The 22,035-nt window shown below is 44.8% G+C and overlaps 1 protein-coding gene across 1 annotated transcript; it reads left to right on the top strand.

Annotated features, from left to right (window-relative positions):
- The first annotated feature begins 500 nt into the window (after positions 1 to 500).
- LARP6 (La ribonucleoprotein 6, translational regulator) lies at positions 501 to 20,830 on the top strand. The gene is made up of 3 exons (XM_082618516.1): positions 501 to 769; positions 13,188 to 13,398; positions 17,286 to 20,830. Exons 1-3 carry the CDS (start codon positions 567 to 569, stop codon positions 18,351 to 18,353), a joined length of 1,482 nt encoding a protein of 493 aa, XP_082474642.1. The 5' UTR covers positions 501 to 566; the 3' UTR covers positions 18,354 to 20,830.
- Positions 20,831 to 22,035: the final 1,205 nt, after the last annotated feature.

The following is a 22,035-nucleotide window of genomic DNA, read 5'->3' as shown; positions in this document are numbered from 1 at the left end:
AAGTCCCTGACGTCACTAGACGCACAGTGTAGGGTGCTCATGCCATAGAGACCTACGGTGGAGATTTCGGTCGTCTGTGCAAGTCAGAAGGGGAGACGCGCAGGGGGCACAGAAGCCCCTTAAGCTGCTGTCTGTGCCTGCCACCCCCAGAGTCATCCACAAACTGTGAAGTCAGATGTGCCGCACCCCTCCTCTCCTCGGGGTCGCCTGGAAAGGAGCAGGCGGGAGGAGGGAGCCCTGGCACATCACTCGGGCTTGGGCCGTGTGAGCAGCGGGCGCGCACTGTTAGGACCGGGGGTTCGGGGAATCAGTCCCGGACAGGCCTCTGCGGGAAGAGAGCAGAGGAACGCACCTTCCCCCTACGCGACCCCGTCTGCGCTGGTGCTCGGTAGGCGGTCTGGGTGGTGGCGACGGCGGCGCGGGGCGGGGCGCCGCGACCCCCGTCCTTCCGGGGCAGAGCCGCTCGCGTCGCCTCCGCCCCCTCGTCGCCGTAGTCCTCGCCCGGCTGGCTCGGCTTCGCGGCGCGGGGAGCCGGCGGCGCCACAGACCCGGCCGGCCCGCGAGCCATGGCCCAGCCCGGCGAGGAGGCGCTGTCCGGGCTCGAGACCGCGGTGCAGATCCGCGTCGCCATCCAGGAGGCCGAGGACGTGGATGAGCTGGAGGACGAGGAGGAGGAGGGGGCGGAGGCGCGGGGCTCGGGGGACCCCTCTCGGTACCTCAGCCCAGGCTGGGGCAGCGCCAGCGAGGAGGAGCCGAGCCGCGGGCACAGGTAAGCGCGGCGGCAGGGCCCTGGCCCAGGTGGGAGCCGCCGACCCCGAGTCCCGGCCGAACCCGAGTTGGGGGAGCACAACTCCGCGGGCACAGCGGGTCGTCACACACCCCCACACCCGCCCCAGGACGCTGCTCTGGGCCGTCCCACGGAGTCAGAACTGGCTTTTGGCGGTTGGTTGCTGGTGCCCGGGTCCGTAGCCTTTAACCCCACCAAGGCTCTCGGAACTGGCGGCGGGGATCTGAGGGGCCTGGACGTGGGCATGCTCTGGGACCCAGGGGGAAGTCCTTCCTGGACCATCCTCGCCATCTCCTTCCCAGAGGGAGACTCTCCTTGTCTGAGCTCACCCAAAGACCCTCCAAAAAGCCTAGCCCAGCCCAGTCTTCACTTCCGAAGCAGGCCCACCTAGCCTTCACTGCCATCATTTCCCTGTCTGCTTATCAGTCCAAGTGGGGTTGGGGGGCCGGCCAGGCACAGCTGACACTTGCTGCTGGGGGATCCAAGGAGGAGTGATTTCACCGTGTAGAGAGTTCATTTGCCCCATTTGGGATCAGTTCAGGGCTTGCTGCTTCATCCTCCCCTACTGGGGGATTCCCATTTTCATGCTTCTTCTCCATCTGACTTCTAAGCTTGCATCATCATCTTGCTGCCTTGGCGTTGGGTTCCTGGGTAATGGGTAGTCTAGCACAAGAAACCACCTGTCTAACCTCACCTCTGGGTCCTGAGCTTTATTATCAGCCAGAGAGAGACCTTACTCTTGTGTCCACTAACACCCAGGCCTTTCAGGACTGTGATTTTTTTCCTGCTGTTGAAAGGAGATGCAGTATGGAGCATCCATAGCAATAAGAGTAGGGCAGTGACAGAACTTGCAAATAATGGGAGATCCCAAGAGGCATCTATTAAAAGTCCTCTTGGCACATGCTTTGAGCTGCCAGAGCTCTGCAGGATTATTCCCTGGCAGGCGTATATTTATTTCATCAGGAGAACACTCAACTCAAGAGCATGAGGATCCTGGGGCTAGAGCCATTCCCCTTCACTGCCTGACCCTTCCCTAGTGGAAGAGGTCTAGATTTAAGGACCCAGAGTTTCAGGGCATTCAGATAGAGGTATTCGAGCAGGAAAGTCCAGCCCAGTGGTTTAGTGCAGGAAAGCTGGGCCACAGCAGATGACATGAGAGATTAGGACATAATATCAGCACTTTACTGTAAAGTCTGATTCATTCATTCACTCACCTGTGTGCTGAGTATTGAAAGTATAAAAATAATGAGTCACTGACATCTCACAATCTTGAGAAGGCAGCTGCTTAGTCAAATCATTTCAGAGGTCATGTAAAATAGTCCAGAGTGGCTTATTCTGCTGAATTTATTTGCCTGTAACTGTGGCAAAGAGCTGTCCCCTATCCCGGGGACTACATTTTGAGATTGTACCATCAGCAGGGATTAAAGCCCTACTTATTTCTTGGGAACCCCTATGGAGATCTAGAAGAACACGATCCTTTCTTCGGGTGTGGGGTGGTTCTTACCCCAGAGCCACCCTTCTCTCCCAGCTCCAGGGGCTGGAGTCTCATGGAGCGTTCAGTCTGAAGCCTTTCCTGCTGCCCACTGGCATAGAGTTGACCCCAGAAAAATCCCTGGGGTTCTTCAGGGTGGTGGAGCTGACAGAGCCCAGCGGGCAAACATCCAGAGCACAAGGAGAGTGCAGCCAAGAACAGGAACCACGCCGTCCCCTGCTTGAGCCAGCCTGGCACAGCAGCAGCCACCACCCTGTGTGGACACTTCTGGGCTCCCAGAGCCTGCAGGAGAAAGCCCAGGTTCCCAAACCCACTGGTTGAGATGGGTATCCACCCGCATCATCCCTCAGCCCATTGCTTCCTTCCCTGCCTGTTTTAACAATTCGTGCTCCCCCAGTGCTGACCCCCACTAGGTCCCTGAACAGGGTGCTGTTTTGTGTCCACATGTCTTTGTGCTCCCACCTCAGATCCCTCTGATTAATTTCTAGTAGCCTTAAAACTTTGCTGCCTCTTCCCCACCATCCTCAGTCCCTACCCCAAAGCCAAGTTTGTTTTCTCTTCTTCGTGTTGCTGTAGTACTCTGTACACACCACAAATGTAATTCTATAGTTTTGTCTCCCTCATAAGAATATGAGCTCCATGACTTCAGGGACCGCGCTTACCTTGTTTTCATTGCATCCTCAGTGCCCAGCATGGCACCTGCCACGTAGTGGGTGTTCTATAAATATGTGTTGAATGAATGTGTGTCTCTATCATAGCACTCACTCCATCAGGTTGAAATATTTGTGTGTTTCTCCTCTTCTAGACAGTGAGATCTTTGAAGGCAGAGACCTTGTCTTAATCTTCTCCATATCTCCAATACCTAGCACCATCTCTCTAGTCTTACCTCCATCTTGCTCACTAAAAAGATGCCTTTTCTTTTATTCTCACCTTTTTAACATAAAAAATTTCAGACATAAAATGTGAAAGAGTAGTAACCTGAGCATTTGTATACCTGCCATCTAGACTAAACAATTGTTAGTATTTTGCCATATTTGTTTGATGGATATATAATGTGTGTGGTTTCCCCTGAACTATTTGAAAGTATGTTGTACACAAGACTTGTACCCTAAGTACTTCATTTTGTAGCTCTTAATAAAGACATTCTCCTATAAAATCATAATACTACTACTGCAACTAAGAAAATTAACAATAATTCCCTAATATAATCCCTAAAATCATCTAATAGTCAAGTTCCACATTCATGTTTCCCCCAATTGTCCCACACTGTATTTTACAGCTGTTTCTTTTTCACCTCAAACCAGAACCGCAGATCAAGACAGTTGTCTATTATATCTCTTTAGAATCTTTTAATCTAGAGCATCCCCACTTTTTTTTTTTAATGCTTTCCTGTTTTAGATAAGAGCCCAGATGTCTTGTTGAATGTTTCACAGTTTGAACTGGTCTGGTTATGTTCTCATCGTCTAGCTTAACCTGCTCCTTTGTACCATGTGTTTCCCGTAAACTCAAGTTAGCGCAGAAGGCTTGATTAGATTCAGTTAAACATTTTGGCAAGAAGACTCTTTGGGCAGTACCATAAACTTATTGCATCACGTCAGGCAGCATCCACCATTAGTGATGCTAAACTTGACTTCTTGGTTAAGGTGAACCCTCCATTGTGATTAACAAGTAACATCTGGTCTTCTTGTGAATATTCTTTCACCAACGATGTTTCACCTAACGGTGTTAGCATCCACTGATGATCTTTGCTTGAGTCAGTTCATTGGGGATTACATATTGGTGATTTTCTCATTTTATCATTCTTTGTACATTTATTAGCTGACATTCGTATGTAAAATAGAGCTTTCCCTGATCATCTGGGATGGAACAAGAGTCCCTCATAAAGAGGCAAACAGAAATGAGCACTTCCTTGCCTTTTCCCCCTCAGTCTATTTTTCCCCCTCAGTTTATTTTTATTTTCTTCCAGTTTTATTGAGATATAATTGACTACAGCACTATATAAGTGTAAGTTGGACAAAATAATGATTTGACTTACATGCATCATGAAATGATTATCGCAGTATGTTTGGTGAACATCCATCATCTCATATAGACACAAAATTAAAGAAATAGAAAACAAGTTTTTTTCCTTGTGATGAGAACTCTAAGGCTTTACTCTCTTAACATCTTTCATATAACATACAGCAGTATTAATTATATTTATCATGTTGCACATTATTTCCCTAGTACTTATTTATCTTATAACTGGAAGTTTGTACCTTTTGACCGCCTTCATCCAATTCGTCCTCCTCTCCCCCATCCTCCACCTCTGGTAACCACAAATCTGATTTCTTTTTCTGACTTTGTTTGTTTGTTTTTGAAGTATAATTAACCTCCAACACTATGTTAGTTCCTGTTACACAACATAGTGATTTGATACTTCTATACACTTCAAAATGATCACCATGATAAGTCCAGTTACCATCTCTCACCATACAAAGATATTACATAATTATTGACTCTATTCCCCACACTGGACATTTCATACCCATGACTCATTTATTTTGCAGCTGGAAGTTTGTGCCTCTTAATCTCCCTCACCCATTTGTCTCCTCCCTCTACTTCCCTGCAACCACCAGTTTGTTCTCTGTTGCTGTTTTATTATGTTTGTTCATTTGTTTTTTAGATTCCACATATAAGTGAAATCATACAGTATATGTCATTCTCTGTCTGACTTATTTCATTTAGCGTAATACCCTCTAGGTCCATTCATGTTGTTGCAGATGAGAAGATTTCATTCTTTTTTATGGCTGAGTAATATTCCATTGTGTGTATATGTATGTGTGTGCGTATATATATATATATATATATATATATATATATATATACACATGCACACACACCACAGCTTCTTTATCCATTCATCCATCTGTTTATGGATACTTAGGTTGCTTCCACATCTTGGCTGCTGTAAATTATGCTGTGGTGAACATAGGGGTGGATATATCTTTTCTAATTAATATTTTCATTTTCTTTGAATAAATACCCAGGAGAGAATTGCTAGATTATATGGTAGTTCTATTTTTAATTTTTAAGGAATCTCTATACTGTTTTCCATAGTGGCTGCACCAACTCACATTCCCATCAGTGGTGCATGGGGGTTCCCTTTACTCCACATCTTTGCCAACACTTGTTATGTGTTGTTGGTTGTTTTTTTTTTTTTTGCGATACTCGGGCCTCTTACTGTTGTGGCCTCTCCCGTTGTGGAGCACAGGCTCCGGACGCACAGGCTCAGCGGCCATGGCTCACGGGCCCAGCCGCTCCGCAGCATGTGGAATCCTCCCGGACCGGGACACGAACCTGTGTCCCCTGCATCGGCAGGCAGACTCTCAACCACTGCACCACCAGGGAAGCCCTGTGTTGTCTTTTTGACAATAGCTGTAATGACAGCTGTTAGGTAATATCTTACTGTGGTTTTGATTTGCATTTCCCTGCTGATTAGAGATGTTGAGCATCTTTTTCATGTGCCTGTTGGCCATCTGTATGTCTTCTTTGCTTTCTGATACTAGATATTCTAGGCTTAATTTGTACTTTTGTCATGGAATCCCTCCATTCCCACAGGAATCCCTGATTTTTCAAATGCTAGGTGGAAGGTATTTAGAAACCAAGACCTGGAATTAAAAGTGCTAATTTCTGCTGGGGCATCATTTCTTCAGGCCCTTTCAATAGACAGAACTAAGAAATATATTTTTTAAAAATAAGTTTATGTTGATAATTCCAATTCAGATTTAACATTTCAGGGGTTTTGCCTTATTTCTTTTATTTTTATACTGAAAATCTTGATTCCTAATAACAATAACACATTTACTTATTTGCTTTGTCTTACAGTGTGTAAAAATGATTTAAAACTATAATACTAAATATTAGTATGAATGATAAAACCACTGAGCACATCTCCTCTTCATTTAACAAACAAAAACATCTAGGTTTCTTTCTCTTCGTGATTTTACAGAGCCATTGCCCAAGGCTATCTTTTCCCTGTTCTGGATGATGATAATGTAAGCTGTCATTTATTAATGCCATTTATGTGCCGTATGTGGAACTAAGTACCTTGTATATATTATCTCTGCTCCACACCACAAACCATTATGTAGACCTGGAGAGACATCCACTAGTTGTACTTTTCCTAGGCCCTAGGAAATATGCCAGAACAGTATGGCAGAAGACAGGATTAGAGAGGAAGGTCATGATCTCTGTAATAAATATGTAGGAAGCCATGGACCAACCAAACATAGCATAGGCCTCTGCTAGTAGCATCCAAAATGTAGTTGTTCCCGTGATACCTTTTCCAGAGTTGGTACATACCTATATGTGTTTTCGACCTGTCCTCCTGAACCTTTATTTTTTGAATCTTCTCTCATGTTTTTATATTGCATTATCAATTTGGTTGCCTTTCTGAACCTTTTCAGATTCATTATCTTTTTCTAGAGACGAGTCAAAAGGAACTTCACACAATGGTACTGGACCCTAGTGTTTTTCATAAATGTTATTTTCTCCTTTGTGTTCACTATCCTCCATGTTGCTGTCCATCATTTTCCTGGCCTTGGTGACCCAACCAACATATATTAGACCATTGGCAAGGATAGATGATGAGTCCAAAAATTTTTCTGTACTGAAAGTCTTAGTGAGGAGCTCATTACTCCACCATTTTAGTTTGGGTATTTTCCTTCATGAGGTATCATCTGATTAACCACTCAATTAACAGCCAAAGTAGCTTGAAATTTTATGAGAAAAGCAGCCTTGGAGATCTTATCCTGCCCTTGTTTCTCCAAATCATTTACAAATATAATAGATATTTCAACACTGGTCTGTGGAGCCCAATTAGCTGTTTCGAAATGTACCCCTTATTTCTATGCTTTGTTTCCATTTCTAGCAAGTTTACAGTCATAACAAAAGAACTCATCATCACTCCCAATTTATAATACTTTATTTAAAGCAAAACAGTAACGCAAATGTAAAACTTTTTCACAGTCCTCTTGAAAGGCCACTAGCAACATATACACCAGGAACCATACTTTCTCCCTAAAATAATTCTGATAGGTGTGATTTGCCCATACAGAAACAATTCACTTTACCTTGGTGATGCTTTTTAAATTCCTACTACATGCAAGGCTCTGGGTAGAATGAAAGAAACCAATATGAATCCTACCCTCCCAGAACTTAGAGTTCAGGGCACTAATAAGATATGCACACAAGTAGCTCTGATACAAATAGAGGCAAGTATTAGGAGAAGTTGAAATGATTTCCTTCCTGGGAGAGTTACGTTTGAGATGGGCCTTGATGTGTGACTAGGATTCGGACCTGAGAGAGAGGGGCAAGGCATTCAAGGAGATGGGAACAGCATGCACAAAGGCATAGAGTCCAGAAACCTTGTGATATGGGGAACTATATGTCTTTTATTTGCTTGGATCAAAGGATCTGCAAGGAAATAGAAATGCATTTGGAAGCTGATTACAGCCAGATTCTAAGTGAATCTGGATAAAGAGCTAAGGATTTTGGATTTTATTTAATAAGAAATAGGAAACATTATTAGTATCAAAGCAGAGCAGTGGCATTTTATAGCTGTTCCTGAAAACGTGTAATAAGGCACAGAACGGAAGAGACTGTAGCCCAAAATACAACAGGAAGTGACAGGAGGTGGGAAGAAAGAACCCTAGAAAGGCTGTGGTTGGGAAATATGCAAAGGAGGCAAGAGTGAAAAGGGATGCTAATATCTGAGAGGTAATTTAAATTCTTCCTTTAGAACAATTGCCCAACCTCTCTACCTGCCAATGAAAGGTAGTAGACAATATACCCTTTACTTCCCAGGGGAAAGAAGAAACAAGATTATTTCCTAAAGGAATTGAGTGAACTAAGTGGTGATCTAGGGCTGCTAAGGTAGAGCTGGTACCTGATATAGGGCTCCTACTTAATGGTTCCCTTCCAGTTCACTCTGAAGTGAAGCCTGCCAATTGGCATGCCCCACCCATGTATATAGAGCCACCTAAGGAAGAAAAACAATAGGAGTGTACATATTCCTAGGGAGCCCTCACAAACCACCAAGAAAAAGCAACCCAGACTTCATTCTTCAGAATGAATAACTATGGAGCCATAGTTCCCTACTCCTAATGTGTGGGCTTCCTTCCAAGGGTCCCGAATGGAAAGGGGGAAAAAGGAGTCACTTTACAGTGGAGTCATATGACAAACACTACCTCAGTCAGGTGATCAGGGTCAACATCCACAATTATCAGTCATTGGATAGTATGGGCCCTTTATATGATGTGATGAGAATGGAAATTTACATCAGTGGTCCTCTTCCCAAAAACTCATATCCCCAGTCTAATCATGAAAAAAATATCAGACAAATCCCAATTGAAGGACATTCTACAATATACCTGACCAGTACTCCTCAACATTGTCAAGGTCATCAAAAACAAGGAAAGTCTGAGAAAGTGTCATAGCCAAGAGAAAAGAGGAACCTAAAGAGACACAATGAATAAATATAACGTGGGATGGGATCCTGAAACAGAAAAAGGCTATCAGGTAAAAGCTAAGGAAATTTGAATAAAGTATGGACTTTAGCTAATAATAATGTATTAATACTAGTTCATTAAGTGTGCCATACTAATGCAAGCTATTAATAATAGAAGAATTCTGGTGTGGGATATATGGGAACTCTATGCTATTTTCACATTTTTTCTGTAAATCTAAAACTATTATAAAATAAGTTTATTTAAAAAATATTTTTAAAAAGAAAAAGACGACTGTTTACCAGCCACATGAAGAAAATCAGTGACATGAAAATTAAATGGAAAAACTGACCCCAGAGGATACAAAGGCAACACTGTTGGAAACAGAAGAGACTGTTAAAAATTATATATACTCCAGTTAGTACCCTGAGAGAATTTAAGATAGTGTATCCACAAAATAAGAACAGGATGCTCTTAAAAAGGAACGATCTGGGGCTTCCCTGGTGGCGCAGTGGTTGAGAGTCTGCCTGCAGATGCAGAGGACGCAGGTTCGTGCCCCGGTCCGGGAAGATCCCACATGCCGCGTGCCGCAGAGCGGCTGGGCCCGTGAGCCATGGCCGCTGAGCCTGCGTGTCCGGAGCCTGTGCTCCGCAACGGGAGAGGCCACAGCAGTGAGAGGCCTGCGTACAGAAAAAAAAAAGAACGATCTGAAGACATAAAAGAATTTTTAAAGACTAAATAATTACTGAAATTTTAAAAATTCACTGGAAAAGGTTGGAAGATAATGTCAAGGAAATCTCTTCGCATATAAATCAAAGACAAAGGCACAGACAGACAATGTGATAGAAAATGATAGACATAGAGGATCAGTCCAAGTGGTCAGTCAACTGACAGTATTTTAAGAAGAGAACTGCAAAATTAGCAAATGCCTTCTCCCTGCAGTGACCAATGTTTATATAGTAATAATAATGACCTACAACTGATTGACTTTCAGAGTTTAGTATCTATCTATAGACAAAGCATGAAATAGTAGTTCCAGAATAGACTGTAAATATTATGAACCATGACAAAATGAAATAAAGGCACATCTGATAAAATTTGGGAAGTTGGAAATGTAAGGAGAGATGAAGGAAAAGGAGGGGTAATAATATGCACATCATATGTTGTGAGGAATTGGGAAATATTTTTTAATGTTGGTGGAATAAGAAAGAATTTTAAGTATGTTATTTAAAACACATAGAGAAGGCTAATAGAAAAACCAAAAATAATATAAAAATTTAAAAGTATTTGTACTTTCCATCTGGCATTTTCTTTTTCATTTCATTGATTTTCCCACTGACACTTTTCCTTCGGCGTGTTTTGAGCACCTCTTTTCTCAGTGTAGTGTTACTATCCTAGTATTTGGCTGTAAGTAGTAGAAAACCCGACTAACAGTGAATTAAACAATTAGGATTTTATCTTTCTCATGTAATAATCATAATTATGCAAGTATGTAGTTATAGTGGTATAGTGGTTGGTTCAGCAACTCAGTAATATCAGAACCAATAATGTCAATAAATTAGGCCAAGCTGATTCTCCTGACCTTTTCCTTATGGTAGTAAAATAGCTGCTACAGCTCCAACCATTACATCCACACTCAAAACAGATAAAAGGGGAAGGAGTTAAGGCCAAGGCCAAGAGATTTTCACTTGTATGTTATTGGCTACCACCTCTAAGAGAGACTGGGAAAGTGAGCATTTAGTTTTTATAACCTCCATAGTAAAGGAGGGCAAGTGAGAAAGAGTTTGCTATTAGATGTTGGGTGAGTCAGACTGGTGTCTGCCACAGCTACCTTTTAGGGACTTTTAAAATATTCAGCTTATCTACTATTTAAGTTGCACTTGACCTGTTATATCTAATGAGCTGCCTTAACATATTCCCTTAGTTTATCATCCCATTTTTAAAAAGCCTTTTGAAGAAACATACTTTTAAAGTTAGTCTCTCAGACTGTTTTTTTTTTCCTTTAGTACATACACATTTGTCTTGTGACATCAGTAAGGTATTTTAAAAACCATTTCCATACTCTCTACAGGCAAATAACTAAAACTCTTCATTTTAAAAATCTACAAGTGCCTGTATTTTATGCTAAATATAATTTCTGAAATTGAAAAATTGTGAGATAGATTTAGTTTTTTTTTCTCCTGCCAGAATATTCGGTTTTTTTTTTCTCATTTGGACTCTTATACAATTGCTTTTTTTTTTTTTTTTTTAAGGTTGTGAGCCAGTGAAAATTTTGCTGGAGTTGAAGAACGTAAATGTATGTGCCTTTTCCGGCTTTAAACTGTCACATTCATAGGTTATTTGACTTTATGAGCCCTTTTTTTTTTAATTGGTTATTTATATGAACTCTCTGAGCCCTTTTGGAAGCCTGGCAAGTTCTCCCAACACAGTGGAAGTACCTTGGATGCTTTAGGAAGACTAGGATGCTTTAGGGGGATTAGGTTTTTGCATCTGTCCCAAGAGATGCTCTTTCTGCTTGGAACATGTTGATGGAGGCTCTGGGTCTGATAGTCAATGTTACTAGACATCAAACTGCCACAAGGAAAGTAGTTCTTTTTCTTTTCTCTGGAAGTAATTTTTAACCAATACTTTTTATTGAATAATAAATATAGTATTTATATAATACATAATTTGGTAATTAAATATACAAAAGGGAACTCACCTTTGATAACTTCTAATAATGGTGTCAACTATGATGTGGATAATCACAAATCCCTTAAATATTTGTGGTTTTGACGATTTTATAATCTCTTCATGAAAGATTGGCCTTCCTAAAGAAGCTTTGCCCAGGATTTCTTTGCATTGTTCTCATGTCCTAATACTCTCGGAGAGAGGGAGAGGAAGTATGTCCAGGTGGAGCTGCTGGGGGGCAGGGGGGTTCATTTAGAAAGGCCCCAGTGAATGAGATTGTTTCCAGATTTCCGGCAGTGTCCCAACAAAACGTGGAAGGTATCATGTGTGCTGACTTTGGAGACAGAAAATTTGAGTTTGAAACCTATATCTGCCCCTTATGACTGAACAAATGAGTGTGTCTATCACTTACTGAGCCCTGAGGGTATGTCAGGTACTCTTCTAGATATTTCCATGAATTAACTAATCTTCACACAAGTCTATCAAGAAAGTGACTATCATGAGTCCCAATTGATAGCTAATGGAACTGAAGTATGGCAGTGAAGTTCCTTGCCTAAGTTGACTGAGCTAATAAATGGTGGTGTCAGGATTCAAACCCAGGCAGCCTAACTCTAGAACCAGGACTCTTAGTTACTCTGCTAAACTATCTTCTAGAAACCGGGATTTGTGGGGAGGGGAGAATAGGAGTATGTGTGAAAAGCATCTTGTCAATGGCAGAGCAACATAAATGTTAATAGAGGGTGTTGTTTTTCTCTTTTAATCATCTTCTGTTCTTGTTAAAAATGAAAGCTTGACCCATTGACAGACGAATGGATAAAGAAGAAGTGGTACATATATACAATGGAATATCACTCAGCCATAAAAAGAAACGAAATTGGGTCATTTGTAGAGACACGGATAGATCTAGAGACCGTCATACAGAGTGAAGTAAGTCAGAAAGAGAAAAACAAATATCGTATATTAATGCATATATGTGGAGCCTAGAAAAATGGTACAGATGAACTGGTTTGCAGGGCAGAAATAGAGACACAGATGAAGAGAACAAACATATGGACACCAAGGGGGGAAAGCAGCGGGGGTGGTGGTGGTGGGGGTGGTGTGATGAATTGGGAGATTGGGATTGACATGTATACACTGATGTGTATAAAATGGATGACTAATAAGAACCTACTGTATAAAAAAATAAATAAATTTAAAAAAATGAAAACTTGATTTCTTAGCTAGTTGGGGGCAAAAATCTCTCCCCTTGTGGCCATGTGATTCTCACTTCTGAGGAGCCCAGTTCAGTTGTGACCCATTACAGTTTCCTAGGGCTGCTGTAACAAAGTGCCACAAACTGGGTGGCTTAGAACAACAGAAATTTATTGCTTCACAGTTCTGGAGGCTGGAAGTCCAAGATCAGGATGTCAGCAGGGGCTTGCTCCCTCTTGAGGTGCTAGGGAAGGGTCTGTTCCAGGCCTGTCCCCTAACTTCTGATGGTTTGCCGGCTGGCAATCTTAGACATTCCTTGACCTCTGCTGCATCACCCCGACCTCTGCCTTCATCTTCACGTGGTGTTCTCCCTGTGTGCGCATGGATTAGGGCCCACCCTACTCTGGGGTGACTTCATCTTTAACTAATGACATTTGCAAGACCTTTTTTCCAAATACCATCACACTCTGACATATGGGAGGCGGGGCGGGACTTCAACATATGAAACTTGGGGGCTACGGTTCAACCCCTAACACCTCGTGTCCCCTTCTGGTCTCAGTGGCACCACGACAAGTGGGGGCGAGAACGAGCATGAGGACCTGGAGCAGGAGTGGCAGCCCCCAGACGAGGAGTTAATCAAGAAACTGGTGGATCAGATCGAATTCTACTTTTCTGATGAAAACCTGGAGAAGGACGCCTTCCTGCTAAAGCACGTGAGGAGGAACAAGCTGGGGTATGTGAGTGTCAAGCTACTCACATCCTTCAAAAAGGTGAGGCTTCGTTCTCAGAAGCCGCTTTGAGGATTTCAGAGGTGCTTTGGGTTGTGGTTCTCAATATTTTTTACCCCCTTGAAACCTGATGACTAACAACTTTTTATTTCCTCCAAGCCCTGAAAAAGGGGGAAAATGATCAAGAGAAGGGATTTAGGATCATTATTAAGAATATCCTCCCACTCTATTAAAAGGGTCCTGGGTGTTGGGACAAGTCTCAGCTGGTGGCAGTTATGAAATGACATTACTTTTTCTTAGCAAAGTTCAGGCACTCTTGCCGGACAAGTGGGTGGCCAGGAGGATGCTGTGCCAGGACAGGGGGCTGAGTGACCTTGAGAGACACCTACCCGGCCTAGAATTATCTGAAATCTAAGCTTTTCATTTGCCAACTTGAATAAGAGGAGGAAGGAGCTCTGGGAGATGAGCCTGCTCCAAGACACCAGCCGCCTTTGCTGTGTAATGCCAACATCCTCATCTATAGGATGGAGATGTAGGATATCTACCGCATGTCTCTGCTGTATAGATCCAGCAACTGGGTTGTGAATTGCCTGCTTCTTGAAGAGTTAACAGGACGGTTGGAATAAGAACTCTGTGTCTCCCTTGGGGAAAGTGTATTTACTAGAATGGAAAAGCCCACGTGGCCTGTTGCATAACAGGATGTGTAACGAATGGGTCCCAGCCAAGTTGCCTGTGTGCTTTGTCAGAGAGCGCTGGAGGAGAACTTTCCTCCGGAGCTCTTCTCTGCCTCGCCCGCTGGAATACTCTGCCCTCTTCTCTTGATTTCTTTCCTTTATTCGTTCATCAAACATATGCTGAGTGCTGTGTTAGGCACAGGATATACAAAATGAACATGGCATTCCGCCCTGCCCTGGCAAAGTCCAGTAAGGGACACAGACCAGTGAAGGATCACAATATGACCATCAACAGTACTGCAATAGAAAGAACAAAGTACTGTTTGGAGCTAATGGATCAGAGCAACTAACCCTGCCTGGAGAATTGAGAAGTCTTCCCAGAAGCAGTGACATTGAAATAGGATCTTGAAGGATGAGTAGGAGTTTTCAAGGTACAGGAGAAGGGCATTTCATGTTGTAGAGGAAAAACCTACTCTTCTTCCTCACAATACTTCTGCCACCAGATGTGAGGGAGGTTTTTGCCCATACCAAGCAATTCTGTGACACCCAGCTGGGTGTCCTACAGTTTAACCCAATTCTGACACTGTCTACCTGGGGATAGCATCAGATCCCTACAGGTTAAGGGTTCTGCACCACCCTTTAGATGCCAATCACAAGTAGTACGTCCCCAGGGATCCACAGCTTCTGTCTGACTTGGCTACAAATCAGAGGTTCCCATGACCTCCGCCCCCTTGGATTAGATTATTTGCTACAGCTGTTCACAGAACTCAGGAAAAGACTTAATTAGATTTACCAGTTCATTAAAGGATATGATAAAGGGTACAGAGGAACCACCAGACGCAGAGATGCACAGGGCAAGGTCTGGGAGAGTCCCAAGTGCGGGAGCTTCTGTCCCCATGAAGTTGGGGTGTGACACCTTCCTTAGGATGTGTTCACCAACCTAGAAGCTCTTCGAACCCTGAACTTTTGGGATTTTTATGGAGTCTTTGTCATGTAGAATGATCAATTATTGTTATAATAATTATCTTATTATATTATAATAAAAATATGGATACTGTTATATCCATTTCCTGCCCCTCTCCCCTTTCTGGAGAATGTCAGGGCTAAAAGTTCCAAGCTTCAAATCATGGCTGGTCCCATCCAGGAGCCCCACCCAGAGTTGCCTCATTAGAGCAGAAGATGCTCCTTGTGCTCTGTCGCTCAGGAACTTACAAACATTTTAGGAACTCAGTGCCAGTAACAGGGATGAAGACCAAATATATATATTTCTTAGTATAAATCACAGTATCACACATGTCCAGAGAACAGTGAGCAAGCCCTCACATGAAAGTGCTGGTGGGGGAACCCAAAATGGAGCAGCCAGTGCAATCATCCTGTACATTCCTTTATCCCTCCCCAGGGCCCCTAAAAGTGAGCCTAATATTCTTCCCTTTTTAAGTTGCCACTTACGGGATCTATTTAGGAGAGTTCTCTATTGAAAACTGGCTGCAGAGTAGACACAGACTCCCCAACACCTCCAAAATGACAGCAAAGACCCTTTTCATTCTAAAGCGTTTCCTGCTAATCATAATAGGAAACATATATGACCAGGGCCATCACAAAGTTTTGGAAAATCTTACCAAGTTCTAGTAATTGCACAAAGATGGCAGCTCTCTGGTTCCTATTCCTTGGTGGTGCCTGGACACTCCTTCCCCAGGCTCACAGACCCAGGCCTGGGATGCTCAGACCTAACAGAGATTCCCAGTAGCCCTGACTCCTGGCTCTGGGCGGGGGGTACTGGGTCCTGCTTCTCTCTGGATTGGCCATGGCCTTCCAGCAGCTTCTCCGGCCCTCTGAGTAAGGCCGCCCTGGCCTTCCCCCAAGCACTCCTTGCCCAGTCTTCCCCTCCTCTCCTGAGTGCTCCCTCCCTGACTGGCAATGGAGAAGACCCCCCCATGTCTCACCCCCACAGAGCCATTGTCCTGTGGTCATCTTCTTCACCCTTTCTGGATCTCTCATTGACCCTGTCCGCCTGCAGTCCAACTCTTTGCCTGGACCTGCTTCTCTCTGCCCTTGGCTCATGCCACGGTAATCAGCCCATTGATTCTGTGTGTAGGTGACTTGTGATTCCCATACCCTAAGCCCCAGTCTGGGCTGTTTCACCCAGAGGCCACAGGCTAGAGTGGAGAGTGCCCTCTCTCCAGGAGCCTGCTGGTACTACTCAGAGCTCTGCCAGGGCTCCCCCCACCCCGCCCTGTTTGGGAGCCCTCCCTTCTGAGTTCCGGCAAGTTCCTGTTTGGGTCAGGGTGCCTCTGCAGAGCAGCTGCACTGGCTCCGGGTAATCTCGCCATTCCTGGCTCAGGTTACCCACCCACCCACGTCCACCATTTCTTCGGGATGACTCATTCTCCATGGCATTCCCTTCACCAGAAGTGGGCCTCTCGAAAATTACTGTTTTACGGTATAAATATAGCTTCCATGCGCTGCAACATTGATACGCACAATTTCCACTAAAGGAGGAGGAGTGAGGGACCGTTTGATCATTCTCCTTGACACCCAAGTTGCATTTAATTCCAAGTTGAAACAGCCCACATCATCTTCAGGAGATATTGAAAGATCTTTTGGCCCCTTCTGTGTCTTGAATGCAGAAAGGTGGAAGCACCACTTCAGAGAAGGATTTGAATGTTAAAATCTCCAGATCCTGTCAAAATGGTAGCATGTAATATTTGAAATAATGATAGCACATAGTATTTGTTGAGTACTCACTGTGAGCTGGACACTGTCCTAAGTTTTATATATGTAAAATGTGTGTCTGGGGGTAGATATGTATATATTTCTTTATTCATTTAGTCCTCATGATAGTTCTATGAGGTAGACACTATTAATGTCTTCATTTTACAGATGAGGAAGCTGAGGGACTGAGGGACTGAATAACTCTTCAGGTCTTACTGTCAGTTAGAGGTGGCCTCTGGATTTGTGTTTCCAACAGCCTTGTTCCAGAACCTGCAGGTTTAACCTTTAAACTTGCACAGAATAGAATATTTCCATACCTCGGAAAGATCTGTTGGACAGCACTGTTCTAAACCGTGCTGCCTTGTTTGTAACTGTAGAAAGTGTATTCGTTCACTCACTAGGTTTCTGAGTGCCTGCACACACCAGGTATAATTCTAGTTACTGATGTTCCAGGGGTAAGGAAAGGAGGGAGGGAGATTGTAGAGGACGCCAGGAGGACAAGGACAATAGGTAACCATCTCTGATTTGCTCTGTGTTCTTCAGGTGAAACACCTTACACGGGACTGGAGAACCACAGCACATGCCTTGAAGTACTCCGTGACCCTCGAGTTGAATGAGGACCACCGGAAGGTGAGGAGGACCACCCCTGTCCCACTCTTCCCCAGCGAGAACCTCCCCAGCAAGATGCTCCTGGTCTATGACCTCTACCTGTCCCCCAAGCTCTGGGCCCTGGCCACCCCCCAGAAGAATGGAAGGGTGCAGGAGAAGGTGATGGAACACCTGCTCAAGCTCTTCGGGACCTTTGGAGTCATCTCATCAGTGCGAATCCTCAAACCCGGGAGAGAGCTGCCCCCTGATATCCGGAGGATCAGCAACCGGTACAGCCAGGTGGGGACCCAAGAGTGCGCCATTGTGGAGTTCGAGGAGGTGGAAGCGGCCATCAAAGCCCATGAGTTCATGAGCACAGAATCTCAGGGCCGAGAGAGCATGAAAGCTGTCCTGATTGGTATGAAGCCACCCAAAAAGAAACCATCCAAAGAGAAGAACCAGGAAGAAGAACCCACTTCGAGCATCCACCTGAACAAGTCCCTAAACAGGAGAGTTGAGGAGCTTCAGTACATGGGGGATGAGTCTTCCGCCAACAGCTCCTCCGACCCCGAGAGCAATCCCACATCCCCTATGGCTGGCCGGCGCCATGCAGTCACCAACAAGCTCAGCCCTTCTGGCCACCAGAATCTCTTTCTGAGCCCGAATGCCTCCCCGTGCTCAAGTCCTTGGAGCAGCCCCTTGGCTCAACGAAAAGGCGTTTCCAGAAAATCCCCACTGGCCGAAGAAGGTAGGCCGAACTCCAGCGCCAGTCCTGAGACCTTTCGCAAGTGCATGGATTATTCCTCGGACAGCAGCGTCACTCCCTCTGGCAGCCCCTGGGTTCGGAGGCGCCGCCAGGCTGAGATGGGGACGCAGGAGAAGAGCCCCAGGGCGAGTCCCCTGCTCTCTCGGAAGATGCAGACTGCAGATAGGCTACCTGTGGGGGTGCTGAGGTTGCCCAGAGGCCCTGACAACACCAGAGGATTCCACAGTGGACACGAGAGGAGCAGGGCCTGTGTATAAATACCTTCTATTTTTAATACCAGCTCCATTGAAAACCTCTGTTTTCAAGGTTCTGACAAATACCTGGCATGACATAGAGTGAAATTAAGTCCCATTGAAAGATTTTGTATACGTGTAGACCTCTTAATTTATATGTTTGTAATATATATGAATTGCCTGGTATGCTCTGGTTTTAAGACCCTCTTCTAGTTCAGAGCACCCATTCCTCCCAGCATGACCATTATTTTGATGATGCCCAACGTGTGTGAATGGCTCTGGAGGGCTGTGGGACAGAGGCTGCCCAGAGAGGGCCTGGCAGTGGGTCTGTTCTTCGTGGCAGGGTTCTTCTCTCCAGTGACTGAGCCATCCTCAGTTGGCCATGCACGGGCTTCTTGAAAGCCCAGAGGAGTTCTGTTGTATGACAGCAACTAGTTAAGCCAGTAGCATGGTGTTTTATATGACCAAATGTATGTTTCCTGTCAAGTGAATAAATAATAAAACACCTAACTGGGAGTGCTGGCTCTGAACCCATAGACTGTGCCTGACAAAATCTCTGTGCATCTGACAAGGCTGTGGGTGGTGTCATGAGGCTCTGAGGAGCTTAACAGGGACACATTTCTTGAGTGTGCCCCAGGGCTCTCCTTGGGGCTCCTGGCAGCCTGAGAGGTCAGCAGAGCTTGTGCAGATGTTAGAGCACCACAGTCTTTCATCACAATGAATTGTACCAAACAAAGGCAGCTTAGTATAGACCAAGTTCTCTAGATGTGGTCCCCGGACCAGCAGCATTGACACCATCTGGGAACTTGTTAGGAATGCAAATTCTCAGGCCCTACATCAGCTGACTGAGTCAAAAACTATGGGAGAAGGGCCTGGAATCTGGATTTTAGCAAGCCCTCCAGGTGATTTTGATGCACTCTAGAATCTGAGAGCCACTGGTATGGACAATGGTCGTGGGACTTGAGGTCAGACAGTTTGACTCCCATATCCCCATCTTACTAGTTCTGTGACCTTAAGAGAGTTACCCGCCCGCCCTTGGCCTCGTCGTATCCCTGTGAAATGCTTTGCCTTGACATCAGTTTCTTAGATGCAGCTGGCCCTCCATCAGTGGTGTTAGCTCCTTTTCAGTGGAAGCTGCCTGGGTGGAGCAGAAGGGGTACTGGCCTAGATTCCAGGGTTCACTTATCCACTTGAACCTCGGGGGATTTTAGGCAAGTCATGTTTAATGGGATTCGTTAATCACTATTGAACAGTGATTGGATGCCAGGGACTATGCTAAGAGTTTTCCATGCATTATCTCATTTAATCCTCCCAACCACCACACAAGAAAGGTTCACATCTTATTTCTGTTTCACACTGGAAGAAACAGAAGCTTTGTGTGGGTAACTAAGTTGTCCAAGGTTTACGAGCTACATGATTGGTGGAGCTTGAACCTAGCAGTCTGACTCTGGATCCCACACTCTGAACACCAGATGGGTCTCAGAATGTGGAACCTCACCATCCACATTCCAAAAAGAAGAAACCCCAAATGGCATTAATATTTATTCAGCACCTTCTATGTGCTAGGCATTTGGCTAGACACATCCTTTCATTTATCCTCTTAGTGTCCCTGTGAGGTATTATTGTACCAGTTTTACTCATGAAGCTGCTGAGGTAGGATAATACCTCAGGCCATTGTGAAAACGGGAAAAGAGAGTGTATTTTTTTGTTGTTGTTGTTTAAGATTATGTTTATTAAGATTATGAAGTTATAAAGGATAATGGTTGAAATGTTAAAATCACTAATAATTCTCTTTTTTTTTGTAATTTTTTTAAATTAGTTTCTGCTTTATAACAAAGTGAATCAGTCATACATATACATCTGTTTCCACATCCCTTCCCTCATGCATCTCCCTCCCTCCCACCCTCCCCATCCCACCCCTCCAGGCGGTCACAAAGCACCGAGCTGATCTCCCTGTGAAGAGAGTGTATTTTTAATCATACAGCTCTGTACAAATTAGCAGGAGATTGTTATCTGGTTAGTAAGATAGTGTGTCCCTAAAGTCCCTGAAGAATTCCTATTAACTGGTAAAAGCCTTCAGGAATTACTCAGATTTGCTGTTTCCACCACTACAACTGTAGGTGACCCAAAGGCTTATATCTGGAGCCCAGGCCTTCTGACCCTGGGCAGTGCCACTCCAGGTCCTGCCCTGGGCCTCCCTCTCTTACCCTCAGTCCCACTCACCCCCTGCCTGGTCCCTCCCACAGCCACCTGCCAATGGGACACCTGGGCTACACCAGCTCTTACTGGCCTGGCTACATTCCCGGTGTTCCACTCCTTTACACCCTGGCACACAGCTGAAGCTCTATTTTAAGATCCTCTCCTGTGGATCATAATTACTTTAAAAAGTACCTACACTCTCACCTTTCTATGTGAATACAGATGAGCTTGGCCTTCCGTCTGTGGCACTGCCCCATGTGACCTTATGAAAGAACCCTGAACTTGAGGTCAGCAGATCTGGATTCTAGTTGTGGCTTTTCTGGTAAGTAACTGTTTGGCCTTGAGCAAGTCATTTCTCTTTGTGAGTCATGGTTTCCCCTTCCAACCAGTGAATAATGGTAAGATGCTCCTTAAATAAGGCCATAAGGCCATGTATGTGAAAGTGCCTTATAAAATGAAAAGTACTCTATAGATGTTAGTCATTACCCTGCTCTCTGATCATCTCCAAAGACAAATCCTCCTTCTGTGCTCTGGTGCTTAACTAGGGCCTCACATGGGAGTCACCTAGAGAGCTTTTCAAAACTGCCTATGCTCACCCTGACATAGTCTGATTTAATTGGTTCTGGGGTGTGGCCTGGGCATTGGTGGTTTTTAAAGCTCCTTGGGTGATTCTGATGAGTGGGCAGTGTTGAGAAGCACTGATTCCTTGGAATGAGGAGGGCACTTGGGATAAATTGAGGGAGTCTCAGAGACACCCATCCCTCCTCCTTATTCAAGGCTGGGGTGTGGTCTCCTTTGTAGACCTCGGTGCGGCCCAGAGACCCTGAGCACCTTGCTGATGAACCTGATCTTCCTAAATCTCTGGCCAAACCTTTAGCTGGGGCATGGGATTCCTGTTTGTGAGCATAGCAGGACTTTCTGGAATAGTTTGATGGGGAAAGTTAGCCAACAGCCTTTTTACAGATGTTTCATTATTTTTAATGAAAACCGACTCCCTCTCCATGTGGGGACCGGAAGCCTGTGGTACGTCTCCACCTGTGGTGCTGGTAGAACATCCACATTCCACACACATCCAAAACACCACCTTGTCTGCCCCCCCGCCCCCCCCGCCCCCCCAACACACACCTGCTGCTCCTGACTTCCCATCTCAGCCAGTGACGTCACCGTCCTCCACGTCCCCCGGACTGGAGGAGAGACCTTGTAGCAATATGTGACGAATGGAGGTTCTAGACTTTGACCCTCTGGGTTCATATCCTAGTGACCTCTGACAAGTGACTTAGCCTCTCTGTGCCTCAGTTTCCTGTCCCAGGAAAGGTGGATGATGATAATTCCTACCCCCAATTTGTCAGAATTAAATGAGTTCATTTTTGTAAGCTGCTTGCTAACCTGAACATAGTAAATTTAGCTCAAAGAATGTGAGGTTGTCATATTTATACCTTCTTCCTTTTTTCCCCACATTCAATCAACAACTCAGAGCTGTTAGTTCCAGCCCTGAAATGTTCCTTAC

Source organism: Mesoplodon mirus (genome assembly GCF_964341445.2).
Source record: "Mesoplodon mirus genome assembly, chromosome: 4".
Taxonomy (NCBI): Eukaryota; Metazoa; Chordata; class Mammalia; order Artiodactyla; family Ziphiidae; genus Mesoplodon; species Mesoplodon mirus.
This window is presented reverse-complemented; position numbering and strand designations above follow the sequence as displayed.

Coding starts and splice junctions, on each gene's coding strand:
- LARP6 (XM_082618516.1), top strand. CDS start 567: ATGGCCCAGCCCGGCGAGGAGGCGCTGTCCGGGCTCGAGACCGCGGTG. Junction 770..13,187: donor GAGCCGAGCCGCGGGCACAG/GTAAGCGCGGCG, acceptor TTCTGGTCTCAG/TGGCACCACGACAAGTGGGG. Junction 13,399..17,285: donor TACTCACATCCTTCAAAAAG/GTGAGGCTTCGT, acceptor TGTGTTCTTCAG/GTGAAACACCTTACACGGGA.